Source organism: Arabidopsis thaliana, chromosome 4 (assembly GCF_000001735.4).
Source record: "Arabidopsis thaliana chromosome 4, partial sequence".
In the NCBI taxonomy this organism is placed as follows: domain Eukaryota; kingdom Viridiplantae; phylum Streptophyta; class Magnoliopsida; order Brassicales; family Brassicaceae; genus Arabidopsis; species Arabidopsis thaliana.
In genome coordinates this window covers 11,673,992-11,691,143 of record NC_003075.7, presented here as the reverse complement: position 1 = coordinate 11,691,143, position 17,152 = coordinate 11,673,992, and the positions used below count along the sequence as shown (strand labels likewise).

General features: G+C 34.6%; 3 protein-coding genes, 1 long non-coding RNA gene and 3 pseudogenes across 7 annotated transcripts; 2 read left to right on the top strand and 5 right to left on the bottom strand.

Moving 5' to 3' along the window:
* The first annotated feature begins 256 nt into the window (after nucleotides 1–256).
* Nucleotides 257–937, top strand: AT4G22066 (annotated as a pseudogene). The gene is made up of 2 exons: nucleotides 257–369; nucleotides 583–937.
* A 606-nt stretch (nucleotides 938–1,543) lies between these two features.
* Nucleotides 1,544–1,957, bottom strand: AT4G22065 (annotated as a pseudogene; the record flags this gene model as incomplete). The annotated part of the gene is made up of 1 exon: nucleotides 1,544–1,957.
* Nucleotides 1,958–2,122: 165 nt separating this feature from the next.
* On the bottom strand, nucleotides 2,123–3,549 carry AT4G22060 (F-box protein (DUF295)). Its single transcript, NM_118327.3, has one exon. It carries the CDS (start codon nucleotides 3,522–3,524, stop codon nucleotides 2,325–2,327), a length of 1,200 nt encoding a protein of 399 aa, NP_193937.2. The 5' UTR covers nucleotides 3,525–3,549; the 3' UTR covers nucleotides 2,123–2,324.
* A 1,382-nt stretch (nucleotides 3,550–4,931) lies between these two features.
* Nucleotides 4,932–5,371, bottom strand: AT4G07040. Its single transcript, NR_142081.1, has one exon. It is a non-coding gene; the product is annotated as an other RNA (long non-coding RNA).
* A 128-nt stretch (nucleotides 5,372–5,499) lies between these two features.
* Nucleotides 5,500–7,329, bottom strand: AT4G22050 (Eukaryotic aspartyl protease family protein). The gene is made up of 5 exons (NM_118326.3): nucleotides 6,982–7,329; nucleotides 6,233–6,717; nucleotides 6,033–6,152; nucleotides 5,868–5,932; nucleotides 5,500–5,734 (listed from the first exon to the last, which is right to left on the bottom strand). The coding sequence occupies exons 1-5, from the start codon at nucleotides 7,277–7,279 to the stop codon at nucleotides 5,638–5,640; spliced, it is 1,065 nt and encodes a 354-aa protein (NP_193936.2). The 5' UTR covers nucleotides 7,280–7,329; the 3' UTR covers nucleotides 5,500–5,637.
* A 2,722-nt stretch (nucleotides 7,330–10,051) lies between these two features.
* AT4G22040 lies at nucleotides 10,052–14,484 on the top strand (annotated as a pseudogene; the record flags this gene model as incomplete). The annotated part of the gene is made up of 1 exon: nucleotides 10,052–14,484.
* A 1,196-nt stretch (nucleotides 14,485–15,680) lies between these two features.
* AT4G22035 (F-box only protein) lies at nucleotides 15,681–16,811 on the bottom strand. Its single transcript, NM_001341525.1, has 2 exons — nucleotides 16,406–16,811; nucleotides 15,681–16,360 (listed from the first exon to the last, which is right to left on the bottom strand). Exons 1-2 carry the CDS (start codon nucleotides 16,803–16,805, stop codon nucleotides 16,029–16,031), a joined length of 732 nt encoding a protein of 243 aa, NP_001328279.1. The 5' UTR covers nucleotides 16,806–16,811; the 3' UTR covers nucleotides 15,681–16,028.
* Nucleotides 16,812–17,152: the final 341 nt, after the last annotated feature.

The window sequence follows — 17,152 nt, the reverse complement described above, 5'->3', positions numbered from 1 at the left end:
ATAGCATTTTGATATATTACTTTTAAAATAAAATGTTAATTCTTTTATTATTATTATTAGCTAGGAATTTTGGATAAAACGCCGTAAAGGTTAAAGGAACAAAAATGAAAGCAAAATACGCTTATCAAGTTTACATGTTCCAATTAAAGGTCACAAAATATATGGACTAGTCGACTTATAAAACAATTTGTCAGTTAATTGATCGGTTCACCGAAGAATTAGTTACCTATATTTCAACAGTTTAATTAGCCACATAGAGGAGAAATCCATAGATTATCTAGTTATAGGAATTGTTGATGAAGAAATTAGAACATGTTGTTTCTTTCAAGAAAGGAGACAACTCTAAGAAACAAATTCCTCAGATCTCAGGTATCGAGGAATGTTTTGACACTGTATACAATATCACAAGCTTTATTGTCTCAACTTTGATAAACTCAAATTTTTTGTTTTTTCTGGAGAAATTCAAGCAAAAGTTTTCAAAATAAGTGTACGTAGATGCATATAAATAGTATCCAGATTTTGTATGAGACTTCCTGGAAGTCCAAAGGACTCACTATAGGGATAATTTAGTTGTCACTGTAGGTGGAGATGTCGTAATTGTTAAGAGTCAACGTCCAAGTAAGTCACGAATATGGAACTTTGAAATCTACAAGATGGGTTCATCGAAGGGAAACAAATGGAAGAAAATAGTTTCTTTGGGAAACAAAGCAATTCTTTTGGATTTGGGTATATCACAGTTCTCGCCGAAGACAATATAGGATTTTTTAAAAAAAAATTGATCTACTTCAATGCCAATGATCTTGGAGGTCTCTATGACAAAAACAATGTTTTTATATCCAGTCTCGTTACAAAGAAGGCTGAACAACCGAATTACTTTGTTTCTTTGTCCGTTCCATGTTATGACGCGCGATGGTTCTTACCAATTTTCAAACGAGAATGATTGATCTGATACTTTGTATTTGCTTTTATAACATATATGTATTTTTGCATATTGCTACATCATTTAGTAATAGTTTTCAAGATTTTGATCCGTTTTGAGCATGTAAAGCTTTGGAATTTCAATACATATACATATAGGCCAAAACAGGGTTTCAACCAAACAAATCAATAGCTATAACATTCTGATCAAAAGCCTAATTGTGAAAAAAGAAAAAAGAAAGCTTGGATTTTACCATGTGTTCCAATCATGATCATTTATAATATAGCTGAATTTATTGAGTCCTAAGAACATCTCCAATGGGGTTCTCAACTAGTTATGTCTTTTGTGAGTGTGGTTTATATAGTTTCAAAGAAGATTAAGAACACAAAGATAAAAGAATAACTCTCTTTTATTAGCTTAGAAAAATATCTCAAAATCTAAACTCTCTTAATCTCTCAATACTTATAAGTTATGCAACACACTTGCATCTTCTTATATATAAAAAGAATTAGACATACATATAAGTTTTCCTAAAAAGATTAAGAAAACATATATATAAATATTTAGACAACTTCCTAAATACAAAGTCTAATTCTAATCCTATTCCTTTTTAGCTTATGATTCAAGCTTCCTTCAAATTTAAGTCAACATTCTTCTCTTTAAGCTTGAAGTCACATTTCACCACATCTTGAACTCCAACAATAATTCTCATCTCCTTGAACTTGATCCTCCCAAGAGCTTTTGGTAAAATGTAGGCCTTTTGCTCGTCTCCGGGAACATGTTCTACTTCCACTTGTTCATTCTCAACACACACTTGAATGAAATGATATCTCTTGTGAATATATTTACTTCATCCACGAAATATCAGGTTCTTTGTGATTGCAATTGCGGACTTGTTATCAATCAAGATTAACACCTTCTTGCATGGTTCTCCAATAATTTCCCCAAGAAGCTCTTGAAGCTATACCGATTGTTTTGATGCTTCTATGGCAGCCATGAGCTCAGCTTCACAAGATGTTTAGAGTATCATCATTTCCACTCTCGGAAGCACTCTCTTTCTTTCATCTCTACACAGTACTCACCAATAAAATCTCACCAAATGTTAAAGACGATATTAGAAAAAATGAAAATTGTACATTCAACAAATCCTTTCAATATTAAAAATTATAGGGATATGGATCAAATTGAAAACCAAAGGCCATAATGATTTCATGATGTGGTCTAAATTTGATGTTATTCCAATATAAGTTTTAAACATTATATTTTATATATATGATATGATATGTTTAATTTACTTTCACAGTTGCAAAAGAAAAGAGATACATATCCAATATAGATGTGTTTAGGTTTAGGGAATCAAACATAAAAAAAAAACATTGAAAAGATACAATAAAGTTGAGATCAATCATATATGTTTGAAATTTGGCACAAACCATCGTGCACCAGATATTTGAATGGACGAACAAATACTTTGATGTGGTCTTTCAACTTCTTGTGTGTCAAGATTGAAGACACAAATATCTTTTTCACTCCAAACATGATCGAATCTGAAATAATGAGGGCGATGATAACCACTGAAATATATTGAATTTCTATTGATTCCTTCGATGGTGTTGGCAAGTACAGTGATACCTAGATCCAAAAGTATTGCCTCGTCTCCCAAAGAAGTGAGTTTCTCCCAGTAAGTATTAGAAGAATTCAACTTGTAGATGCAGAAGGACCAAACGTCACTATTATCCCATATTTTGCTCTTAACTCTAAGGACATCTCCATTTAATGTGACTACAAGATGTTCCTTTTTATCATTCAACACATCATCAACGTCACTTCTGAATCCTTTTTCCATTAATATATCATAATTAACTTGCGTTTCAAAGATTTGTCGCGGAATATCTTCACAAAAATCCAAGACTTTGACATCACGAGTGTAACTATACAAGTACATCTTATGATCTTTGTATACTATGTTAACAGTCGATATATCAAGACTGCGGTAATTCCAAATATTATCTCCAGTTCTGCAATAAACCATATATGTGTATCCGCACTCGAATGACCACATAACCACATAATCTTTGGTCTTATCATCTATCCATAATATATGGTCACTAATATCGATCATGTGTCTTTTAGGATGGTAATCATATTCATCATCAACTTTTCTATAGAACAAATCATCGTTAATTTGTTCAATCTTTATCCTACCAAATTGAGACTCCACAGACGGAAGATTAATTCTCTCACGAGTAAACAAATTCATTATATAGAGCTTATATCTAGGATCTCTCATAAAGAGCCAACTTCCATAAATCGCCAAACAGTGACTATTTGCGAATTCAACACCAAGATTTTGAATCCTATATATCTTCTCTTTTTCTTCAGAATTAAACAAGAGACAAAAATCTTTACCTTTTTCTGGAAACATAATGAGCCAAGGGATCTGCTTGTTTGGCGCTGACATTCGTGAAGCATATAGCCAAGCTAGACACACTGATTTAGTTCGTTGAAAATCTACAAAACCAAGACGTTCGAAAACCATGATCAAGAGATCTAAAGGAAGCTTGGACCAGCTTGAGCCATCAGACATCAGAGAAGGGGGATCCATTTCAAATCTTTTTATCAAAACGAAATCTTCTCTCACTAATAGAGCAGAGACATTAGAAAGTAGCAAACTCCATCTATTTAAATAAGGGACCTAAACATCCCCTAAACGATAAATACAAAGTTGACCCTATTCCAATTAATTTAAAGAAAAAACATATATCTAACAATAACCAATTTATTTCTTTATATGATTTTTGAAAAGAAGAAATATGGATGCGTGTCAATAAAAGATATTTTCATAAAAATAAAAAGATATACATTAACACCAAAACTCTAAAAAGACATGTGTCCGACGACAGACAATTTCTTCTTTGTTGATAACTAATTTGTAGATAATTTCTTTATTTAACTTTTGAAAAAGAAGAATTGGATTCATGTCCATAATATATATAAGTTTGTAAACTTGGAAAGGTGAGTTGTATATCATCCTTATTAACACAAGAATCTCACACCTGGAAAATCTTTTTTTTTCTTATATAATTTAGACAAGAATATTGACGTTCATATTTAGACATGTAACAAATCTATAAATTTTCATAAACAATAAAAGGAATAAAACTTTGATATTTGGAGAAGGAAATATACCATAGATATAAAGTTAGGGGATGTTATTGGTTTATGATTTCAAAAGAGATTTAGTAACTTAAAGTGTCATGTAGAATCTGTTTGTTATTAAATCAAAAAAAAAAAAAGTTTATTAAAGTTTTGTGTTTATCATTTAATATTTGTAAAAATAATCTAAAATCTTTATAAATTTGGGGTTATTGGATTCATACTTATATAATGTCAGTAAAAGTTTTGTGTTTTTCAATTAAAACCAAAGAATTTCTAATTGTTAATGAATTAGATTATTATGTTATTGGTTCATGATTTTTTAACTTTTCTTCACAAAATAAAGTTATAACAAATCATGAAAAATATTATCAAAACAGAAAAATTATTAGAGAAACTTTACAAGATTATGAAATACTAATCAACAAGATTTTAAAAAACTCTCTAGCAATAGTTTAGAATCTTTCATTTATTTACTTTCTATGGATTGATTGAAGTCATCAAAATTCTTTGTAAACTAGGAACCAATAACACCCCTTATATTTGATAGATGTGAGATTGCTGTTCTCTAAATTTTTTTTTTTTCTGATAGAAGAACTTTCATTCACTTATTCAAAAGAGAGAAATTCCTAAAACTAAACTTGAGTTAATAAATGGAAAAGAAAGATAAGAGCTTTTGCTAGAATGCTCCATCGAAGAGAATGCTAGTGGAAACAGATTCCAAATACCGGACAAGGTTTGTCGAAATCGCCAAAGATAATAACACCAAAGGAACAATGGGAGACTAGATTGGTGTCGTTCAATCAAGTCACAACCACAAATCATTGATTCAAAAAAGGCTTGAGAAAGAGTGATATTGAAACTACCGAGGTGTGTTCTTCAATGACGTTTGAGAGAGTTGAGGCAAGTTTTTCAGTAAAGTTCGAGAGAGTTGAGATGCGTTGCTCCTCAAAAAACTTGAGGCATGATGATTCGGCTTGAATTCAGACATGTTTGAACTCAATCCGAAACGTTTCAAAATTAATCTTACAAGTTACAACATATACCAAACGAAGAAATTGATCCAGGTTTCGAGAATGATAATAACAAGTCCAATCAAAATCCATCGCTATTGTCTTAGGAAGGAGTCCTCTACCCTTCGTAAACAAGTATAAGACCTTCAGATTTGTACTTATCACGATGAAGAGATTTGTAAAAGGTATGTGAGCTTCTTAATTGTGCTTTGCTCAACTTCAGGCTTAATTACTTTTATGGGAGAGATTAATTTGATGTCGTATCAAACGAGTGGAGATTATTTGTAATTTGTAAATATCCTAAACTAAAGTCGCCATGTATTTTTGTTCTCATTCAGTTGATTGGTAGACATTTTATTGTTTTGAAGATATATATAACTCTATTCATCGAGATAATATTAGGCAAATATTAGAATATAAAGATCAATATATTTTGATTTGATAAAAGTTATGTTTTTCTTACTTTAGTGATCGTATTCATCTGATCACCTAAATCGATATATATCAGAAACATTCATTAAAACAATAACCCTTAGCTTTTGTGAAAAACTAATCAGTCGACTTAGCGAACCCAACTTTCACTGCAAGTGTGTTCTGGTAATCAAAAACAGTGTGAAAGACTCGCATGAATGGGATGCCCAATGTCCTGCAATCAAACCACACGCAGTCAAAAGATATTGTAATGTTATTTTCAACAGAAAAGAAATCTTTATAATGAATTGTGTTACTACCAGTCAAAAGATATTAAGATGAAAACAGAGTTCTTAGTTATTACGTACCAGTGGCTACGATTTGTTTTTCCCACGAATTTACTCGTGCATTGACTCCGCGAACGACGTATATACTAGGTACAAACAGAGAAAATAAGTTTTGAAAAAAAGACCAATATAATAATAAATAAGGAAAGTAAAAATGGAGGAAAGAAAATTGTACGTTCCACTTACATCAAGTGGTGTGAGGACGAAGGCCTTTCCGCCGATCGTAAAGGTGACATCAGGCAGCGTCTCAAAATTATTGCAGTTTGGTTCTACTCCGATATACCTATGGATCTCGTCAGCGGAATCCTAAATATTACAGTAAAATAAAGAAAGTTAACAAGTGCCTTGCGACAATTTATATCTTTACCAACAGATGTATTATTTACCATTGGAACATTAATATTTGAACTTCCGGAGTCAACAATAGCTTTGCAGCCACTGGAGCAAATGTTGGTGTTTTTTCCTCCGACCCAAATGTTGGACATTGCGAAGAAGTTTCCTGGCCCTTCCACGTCAACGTATGTATGGTCACCGGAGAAATGCGCTGGGATGATTCCTCCAAATACTACCTCTCCACCGTTGATTTCTCCAGAGTTAGAAAACCGTCTAAGCCAGATAGAGAACACATTTTTTGCAATTTTGCCTTGGAAAACCATAGAGTGCCAAACAGATGTACCGAAATTGAGCGGGTCCGTGAACCTGAGTCCCAATATACCATCAAACGGCATTTTCTTGAAAAACTCTTTGTAAGGAGTCTTAACGCCCTCTATGAAGGTCTGTGACGTGATGCTAATCCCACCAACCGTAACGGTGTCAACACTTAGGAAACCCGTGAGGGAACCCTTTCCATACTTGAGCTCTGCCTTTGTTCCTGTTTTACACACAGACTAGAGAGGTTAACACACTGAACATACACATACAATCTAAATAGATATATAATTCAGATTTTGACACACAGACCAAAATAAATTCACACCAAAATATATTTGTTTCAGCAAATTAGTTTGACCATACAAATAATCATCATGAATAAACTTTTTTGTAAACTGTGAAATGGGATGAAAGATAAAGACAACCATAAAATTTAGAAATTTTTTGATAAAACAAAACTATAATAACACAGTCGAAAACTTACCATTTTCTTTAAAGGTTCTTGAGGCACTGGATATGTAACGATTGCGAGGGTTTTCAGTTTTGGCCAGCCAATTTTCTGACGGGACCCAAAGGGAAGAACTTCCGGTATCAAACAGAACAGTGAAAGTTTGGCCTGGATTGCCAATTTGGATCTTCCCATAGTACAGAAAGTCCTTTACGTTCTTCAACTGAACTCCATCATTGTTTGTTGACAAGGCATGATCTATCTGCAACGGGATTCTCACAAGCGCTTCTGACACAGAAAGAAAGGAAAAGATGAAAAATATACTCGTATACATTGTTGAGATGTGAGGCTCAGTGATATTATCAGGTTGAGAATGTACGTTATATATAGTGATTACATAAGGGACATTAGAAATTAATTAATTACTAATCTAGCCTTTACTTGTATAAAGGATGTAATTATGTGTTGAAGTTTGTAAAGTTTCGCATCAACAAAAAGACAGAAATATTTTTGAATCTATCTTATGTTTTCTATTTTAAGATGGTTTTGCAATTAGGAATTTTCATTTTAATATCTGACCTCTACTTTTTATGATGTTGAATTCAAGTATTAATTTTTAGAATTTGTTTTATTTGAATAAATGTACCACCTAGAAATATTCTTCAATATCACGAAATGACAACAAGAGTAGGTATAATCAAATTCGACAATTCAATTTTTTTTTTCCTATTTGCTCTACTCAATTTGTAACTTCAACTTTAAAGTCTCATCAAAATTATCTTACAGAACATGCTAGGTTCATTGAACATGGTAATTGTTATGTTATACTTGAATCAAATTATTTACTTGTAAACAACCAAAACATACTACTAGTAAAAAAGAAGGTAGGCTCCACCTCCTTTTACTTGATGAAACGCAGAAGTCATACCTAATTATTCTTCTACCAGGCTGTGTAATGGCGATATTGACACAGTTGATGGTTCCATTGTCTTAAACTGGAAAGTTGAGTAATAATCCTATTAAAAAGCATTTTGACTATCGTTCTCTCTCTCACATAATTAACTTTCCTCTCTTCAAAAAAAAAGAAATATGAAAACGAGCCGTCAAGTTTATCTTATTTGTTTTAATTCATAGCGTTAAACCATGAGTCAATAATGATTATTAACATTTTTTGATGAAATCATGCATCTAAACTTCTAGTAAGGTTTTATTTTATGTTTACAAAGTATCTAAGGATCGTCGAAATATTCTATTTTTTAGTCACAACGTGTATTATTCTGATATCTATACTTTGATAAACAAATCAAATATTAAAACTATTTAACCGGTGCATGTGCAAACCGCAAGTGGGATACGATATTAATTGGCATGCATGAGATCATGCAATAGAGTCTTTAAGACAAAATTAGTGCCACGCATATAATGCAAATTTGTCGTAAGTGTGTAGACTTCGAAGAAAAATATGGAGTAGTCAAGTTTGTTGGGAATGTGTTAAAATCAGCTGTATTTTACTTTAGTTACCATGTACATTCTATGTTTTTATAATATTGATGATTCGGATTTTGAACTTATATTCTACGTACTCGAAAAATATCTATTGTTATATGATTAATCGGATTTTTGAGGAAAAATTAGCTCAAGGTGAAACAAAGGGATAAAAGTGAAAGAGGTACGATTTCACGAGAAATAAATGAAATATATTTTCTTACAATCTCAAGTAACATTTATACCTTTCGAAGTAGTTATTGATCCATTTTCCAAACTGAACGTTGAACTCTACAAACTAAGATTAGCTTTTTTCCTGTTCTTTTCTTCTTCTAATCATAATTATTCATTAAGTCATATGGAATCCATTCCTCTCGTCAATAACCAGTAAATATCATATTCTTGAAGAAAAATAACAACTCCACTTATTTATACTTATATGAGTATGTTTGATTTTTTCTTAATCATAACTACGGTATATTATAGTTTTATTTATTGATAGGTCGTTTGTGGAAATAGGTTAGAAACTCAAAAGAAATTACTCCCAAAAACTTTGATAAACTTCCCTTAAACAAAACATTATAAAAATTGTGAGGATGCAGATGTTCAAACATTATAAACATTATGCAAATTTTCAATCCAAGTATTCTTGGTCTTACATTTTGGGGTCATTCCAAAATTTTCATTTACTAAATATATCTGGCCTATAATCGCGACCAATCTTGACCCCTAAAACCAAGGCGGACCAATCTTGACGACCCCTAAGAAACGGACGGTAACATGTTATTGCTCTAATTTATTAAGGGAGTAGAATTTTGGTTTAAGGTATAAAGTTTATTAGATAATTTATACATCAACTTCAACAACAGCAACAAAAAGAAGAAGAAAAAGATAATTTACACGTCAACATTATGATAACATATCACATAACAAATTATTCATCTGTAAACAGTTGAATGAAAACAAATTGTATACTTCATCCAAAAAAAAATTGTATACAACAAAATTTCCTAATTAAAGTTCATCAATTTACATTTAACATAATTTCTCTTCCATTTTCAAAGTGTTATTTATTTTTAGTTAGCTAATCTCAAATTTGCAGGTTATACTGAAAACTATAGATCCAGAAAAACTCTACACTGATGGCTAGTAAAACAAAATATTTTTTCACTTTAAATAAGAACACAACATTTGATTTCGTCATAAAAATCAGATAGAAATCTCGAGTCAAGCTCCAACTTTTTCTTGTACCTACAGATACATACGACATACATATAATACATATTAATCAAATCATTTACTCGCAAACAATCATAACCATAGTAGTAAAAATGAAGGTAGGGTCCAGTATTAATTGGTTGGTATATTAAAAGTGTTGAAGCTATTGCTCGTCAATATTTTAGTTAGCTTAGTCAACAATATATATTTGTCCTGTTTAGTCATTTCCTTTGTGCAATACTTTAGGTTATATCTTTTGCTTTGTATAAGTAAGGTTTTAACGCCTCTTTAATAAGACAAGACAACATAAACCAAACTACATCTTGTCTTAAGTTTGTCATGGTATCAGAGCGCAATCTGGGTTTTTCGAATTGAGTATTTCAAGTGAGTTTTCTCTGAAGCTATGGCTGATGCTCCACCACCACCTCCATCTGTAATTGAGGTCCGACGCACAATTTTGCCGTACGACTTAACGGCAGCTGACAATTCGGGAGCTGTGATCTCCCATCCGATACTGAAGACAAATAACTATGAAGAGTGGGCATGTGGTTTCAAGACGGCGTTGCGGTCTAGGAAAAAGTTTGGTTTCCTTGATGGAACCATTCCTCAACCACTAGATGGTTCTCCAGATCTAGAAGATTGGTTAACGATTAATGCTTTGTTGGTCTCTTGGATGAAGATGACTATTGACTCAGAGCTGCTGACAAATATCTCTCACCGTGATGTGGCGAGAGACTTGTGGGAACAGATTCGGAAGCGTTTTTCTGTTTCTAATGGGCCAAAGAATCAGAAGATGAAGGCGGATCTCGCGACTTGCAAGCAAGAGGGTATGACAGTGGAAGGATATTATGGAAAACTCAACAAGATTTGGGATAATATCAACAGCTATCGCCCTCTTCGGATATGTAAATGTGGTAGGTGTATCTGCAATCTTGGAACAGACCAAGAAAAATATCGAGAAGATGACATGGTTCATCAATTTCTTTATGGACTGAATGAAACTAAATTTCACACCATACGGTCAAGTTTGACGTCTCGTGTTCCTCTCCCCGGGCTGGAAGAGGTTTACAACATTGTGCGACAAGAAGAAGATATGTTGAACAACAGATCGTCTAATGAAGAGAGAACCGATGTCACTGCTTTTGCTGTTCAAATGCGGCCACGTTCTGAGGTAATCTCAGAGAAGTTTGCAAATTTAGAGAAGCTTTAAAACAAGAAACTTTGTACTCATTGTAACCGTGGAGGTCATTCGCCGGAAAATTGCTTTGTGTTGATTGGATATCCAGAGTGGTGGGGAGATCGCCCAAGAGGAAAATCAAATTCAAATGGCTCAACAAGTCGTGGCAGAGGAAGATTTGGGCCTGGTTTTAATGGAGGACAACCTCGTCCAACGTATGTGAATGCCGTCATGACTGGACCGTTTCCATCTTCTGAACATGTGAACCGGGTTATCACTGATAGCGATCGTGATGCAGTCAGTGGGCTTACTGATGAGCAATGGCGTGGAGTTGTTAAGCATCTCAATGCTGGAAGAAGCGATAACAAGTCCAATGCTCATGAAACTCAATCAGGTACATGTTCTCTTTTCACTTCTTGGATACTCGACACAGGTGCTTCACACCATATGACTGGAAACCTGGAATTGTTGAGTGGTATGCGATCCATGTCTCCTGTTTTAATTATCTTAGCTGATGGAAATAAGAGAGTTGCTGTCAGTGAGGGAACAGTTAGATTAGGCTCGCATCTGATATTAAAATCAGTTTTCTATGTCAAGGAGTTGGAATCAGATTTGATCTCTGTTGGGCAAATGATGGATGAGAATCATTGTGTGGTTCAACTTGCTGATCACTTCCTTGTGATACAGGACCGCACTACGAGGATGGTGACTGGAATTGGTAAAAGAGAGAATGGAAGTTTTTGTTTTCGGGGAATGGAGAATGCTGCTGCTGTGCACACGAGTGTGAAGGCCCCTTTTGATCTATGGCATAGGCGTTTGGGACACGCATCAGACAAGATAGTTAATTTGTTGCCTAGAGAACTTTTGTCTAGTGGTAAAGAGATTTTGGAGAATGTATGTGATACATGTATGCGAGCTAAGCAAACCCGTGATACTTTTCCTCTAAGAGATAATAGAAGTATGGATAGTTTTCAGCTAATTCATTGTGATGTGTGGGGGCCTTATCGAACACCTTCTTACTCCGGTGCTCGATATTTCTTGACAATCGTTGACGATTATTCTCGTGGTGTGTGGGTTTATTTGATGACTGATAAAAGTGAAACTCAGAAACATTTGAAAGATTTCATGGCTTTAGTTGAACGACAATTTGACACTGAGATCAAAACAGTAAGAAGTGATAATGGGACTGAGTTTCTATGTATGCGTGAGTATTTTCTACACAAAGGCATTGCTCATGAAACTTCATGTGTTGGGACTCCGCATCAAAATGGAAGGGTTGAGAGGAAGCATCGACATATTTTGAATATCGCGAGAGCCTTGCGATTTCAATCGTATTTGCCAATTCAGTTCTGGGGAGAGTGTATCTTATCTGCGGCTTACCTTATCAACCGCACTCCCTCGATGCTTCTTCAAGGTAAATCTCCATATGAGATGTTATATAAAACGGCTCCGAAATACTCTCATCTTCGTGTATTTGGTTCCTTGTGTTATGCACATAACCAAAATCATAAAGGAGATAAGTTTGCGGCACGATCAAGACGATGTGTATTTGTTGGGTATCCACATGGACAAAAAGGGTGGAGGCTGTTTGATTTAGAAGAACAAAAATTTTTCGTGTCTAGAGATGTGATTTTCCAGGAAACAGAGTTTCCATACTCCAAGATGTCGTGCAATGAGGAAGATGAACGTGTATTGGTGGATTGCCACCTTTTATTGAAGAAGCTATTGGGCCAAGAACTATTATTGGACAAAATATTGGTGAAGCTACAGTTGGGCCAAATGTTGCAACTGGCCCAATAATACCTGAAATCAATCAAGAATCTTCAAGTCCAAGTGAGTTTGTCTCTCTCTCCTCTCTCGATCCTTTTTTAGCATCAAGCATCGTACAGACAGCAGATCTTCCACTGTCATCTACAACACCGGCGCCAATACAACTTAGACGTAGTTCTCGCCAAACATAAAAACCGATGAAGTTGAAGAATTTTGTCACCAATACTGTGAGTGTTGAATCGATTTCCCCTGAGGCTTCTTCCTCCTCTCTGTATCCAATTGAGAAATACGTGGATTGCCATCGATTCACTTCGTCGCACAAGGCTTTTCTCGCAGCTGTTACTGCTGGAATGGAACCAACAACTTACAACGAGGCTATGGTTGACAAAGCTTGGAGAGAGGCTATGTCTGCTGAGATTGAATCTCTGCGAGTTAATCAAACCTTCTCGATTGTAAATTTGCCTCCAGGAAAGCGGGCTCTTGGCAACAAATGGGTATACAAAATCAAGTATCGATCGGATGGGGCGATAGAGCGATATAAAGCTCGTTTGGTAGTCTTGGGTAATTGTCAAAAAGAAGGCGTGGATTATGATGAAACTTTTGCTCCGGTTGCAAAAATGAGCACGGTGCGTTTGTTTTTGGGAGTGGCTGCGGCCCGTGATTGGCATGTACATCAAATGGATGTGCATAACGCTTTCCTTCACGGTGACTTAAAGGAGGAAGTGTATATGAAATTGCCTCAGGGATTTCAATGTGATGATCCTAGCAAGGTATGTCGTCTTCATAAATCTCTGTATGGTTTGAAACAAGCTCCAAGGTGTTGGTTTTCCAAGCTCTCTTCTGCTTTAAAACAATATGGGTTCACACAATCTTTGTCGGATTACTCTCTGTTCAGTTACAACAATGATGGTGTCTTTGTTCATGTCCTCGTATATGTCGATGACCTGATCATTTCGGGTAGCTGCCCTGATGCTGTTGCTCAATTTAAATCCTATCTAGAATCATGTTTTCACATGAAAGACCTTGGCTTGCTCAAATATTTTCTTGGCATTGAAGTGAGCCGCAATGCTCAAGGATTCTACCTGTCCCAAAGGAAGTATGTTCTTGATATTATTTCTGAAATGGGACTTTTGGGGGCTAGGCCGTCTGCGTTTCCGCTTGAACAGAATCATAAGCTCTCGTTGTCTACATCTCCTCTGCTTTCTGACTCTTCACGGTATCGTCGTCTAGTTGGGAGACTCATTTACTTGGCTGTAACACGTCCTGAGCTATCATATTCTGTTCACACTCTTGCACAGTTTATGCAGAATCCGCGTCAGGACCATTGGAACGCCGCCATTCGTGTTGTTCGCTATTTGAAATCTAACCCAGGACAAGGGATTTTACTCTCTAGCACCTCTACTCTGCAGATTAATGGTTGGTGTGATAGTGACTATGCTGCTTGCCCTCTCACTCGTCGCTCTCTCACAGGATACTTTGTACAGCTTGGTGATACTCCCATATCTTGGAAAACGAAAAAGCAGCCCACTATCAGTCGCTCTTCCGCGGAGGCTGAATATAGAGCTATGGCATTCCTTACTCAAGAACTCATGTGGCTCAAGCGGGTGCTTTATGATCTTGGTGTCTCTCACGTTCAGGCTATGCGCATCTTCTCTGACAGTAAATCTGCAATTGCTCTCAGTGTCAATCCAGTTCAGCATGAGCGCACCAAACATGTTGAAGTGGATTGTCATTTTATCCGCGATGCTATTCTTGATGGTATAATTGCGACTTCGTTTGTTCCCTCTCACAAGCAGCTTGCAGATATTCTAACTAAGGCTTTGGGTGAAAAGGAAGTTCGTTACTTTCTGCGCAAGTTGGGCATTCTCGATGTGCATGCTCCAACTTGAGGGAGGATGTTGAAGCTATTGCTCGTCAATATTTTAGTTAGCTTATTCAACAATATATATTTGTCCTGTTTAGTCATTTCCTTTGTGCAACACTTTAGATTATATCTTTTGCTTTGTATAAGTAAGGTTTTAACGCCTCTTTAATAAGACAAGACAACATAAACCAAACTACATCTTGTCTTAAGTTTGTCAAAAAGAGATCATGCAGTAAAGTCTTTCGGACTTCTGAGGAACAATATCGAAAATTAAGTTTAGAGGTTTTATTTGCAAAGTTGATTTTATCGGAAATGGAAAAGAAAGTTGGAAACGTAGAACGAAGAAGATTAAGAAAAAGCTTACCGAGAATAAACGTATCACTATCACATAGTGGCGAATAATGTAACTTTGTCGTTAGTGTGTAGACTTCAAAGAAATATATATAGATAGAGTAAGTTTAGGGTATGATAAAAAGAAGCAGAAGATGAAAAGCTTATCGAGAATAAACGTGTCACATGGCGAATCAGGATACGAATATTTCCAAAAAAAAATCAGCAACAGAAACAGAGGCAGGTATGACTTTATTTTATGACCGAAACAGACATATATTCCTTATGTAGTATTGACTTTTCTGCAACTTGAGGTTTCAGCGAGTAAATAGCTGGGGACGACTACCCTTTCTTGTATCTGTTTATCTGGTATATGTGAGATTTTTGTCCTTTTTAGGTTTGTATCTGCACTAGGTTTATCAGAGGGATAGTGAATTTTTAAGTGTGTAGACTTCAATGAAAATTGTAATACTGTACAATTAATCTTTCCAACAAGAAGCGAACAATAAAAATACACATGTGGATCAAAATGAAAACCAAGTGATTCATATTTGTCAAACGATGTGCCACATACAAGTAAATTTTCACGATATATATATATATATATATATACTAAAATTTGATATTATTCCAATATGATTTTACATTATATTTGTTTGATTTTACTTTCACATTAGCAAAAGAAAATATCAAAAGAGACACAAGTCCAACATAGATGTGTTTATGGCATTTCAAAAAAAAAAAAGGCATTGAAAAGATACAACAGACTTGAGAATCAATCATGTCCGTGTGATATTTGGCACAAACCATCGAGCATCACATGATTGAATGAACGAACTAATATTTCGATATGGTCTTTCAACCTTTTGTGTGTTGAGATTGAAGACACAAATATCCTTTTCACTGCTAACATAACCATATTGAAATTGAACACCACTAAAATATATTGAATTTCTATTAACTCCTTCAATGGCGTTGGCAAGCACGGTGATGCCTTGATCCAGGAGTATTGCTTCATCTCCCAAAGAAGTAAGTTTCTCCCACTTGCTATTTGATGAATCCATTTGGTAGATGCAAAAGGACCAAACATCAGAATCACTCCTTATTATGCTATCAACTCTGAGGGTTTCTCCGGTCATTGTGACTACAAGATGTGTATTCTTGATATGAAACACATTACCAAGCTCTGGACGAACGCGGCGTACTCCATTAGCCAACACATCATAGTTAACTTGCGTTTCAAAGATTTGTCGCGGAATATCTCCAAAAAATCCTATCAAAAAGAATATCTCCAAAAAATTCCAACACTTTGACATCACTAGTTGTACTATACAAGTAAATCTTATGATCTTTGTATACCATGTCAACAATGCCTACCATATCAAAACTACAGTAAGTAGCATGTTTCAACCAATTATCTCCTTTCCTATAATAAACTAGATATTGGTATTGGCGGTATTGGATTGACCATATAACCACGTAATGTTTGGTTATATCGTCTATCCATAATAAAGGGAAGTCAATATTGATGTGTCTTTCAGGATATTCAACATCATATTCGTCATCGATTTTTATATAGAACAAATCATCGATAGTTCGTTCAATCTTTATCCTACCAAATTGTGACTCCACAGATGGAAAATTAATCCTCTCGCGAGTAAATAGATTCATAACATAGAGATTATATCTAGAATCTCGCATAAAGAGCCAACTTCCATATATCGCCAAACAATGACTATTTGCGAATTCAACACCAAGATCTTTAATTCTATAGGCTTTCTCCTTTTCTTCAGAATTAAACAAGAGACAATAGTCTTTACCTTTTTCTGGAAACATGATCAGCCAAGGGATCTGATTTTTTGACGCTGATTGTCTTGAAGCATCTAGCCAAGATGGACAAACGGATTTAGCTCGTTGAAAATCTGCAAACCCAAGACGTTCAAAAACCATATTCAGAAGATCTGAAGGAAGCTTGGACCAGCTTGATCCATCAAACCTTGGAGAGGGATAGTTCATCAAAAGTATTTCTCAAAGAATATTATTTATTTTTGTTAAAGTTCTCAAATAAATCTTCTCTTTATATAACATGTAATTCTTTCTTTCTTTATATGAGTTTTGGAAAACAATAATAGGGTTCATGTCCATAATCTATATGTATGTGTATAGTAATTTTTGGATATGTTACCTATTTATAAAAGATTAAAAATAAACAAATTTCATAAATATAAGAATCGGTATTGTTAAATTTGTTATCTATTTTATAATTATAAATAAATTTTCATCAACACAAAAATCAGTATTTACTATTTGTAGAAATTTATAAATCAAGATATACGTACACAAGATACATGCATAAAGTAATT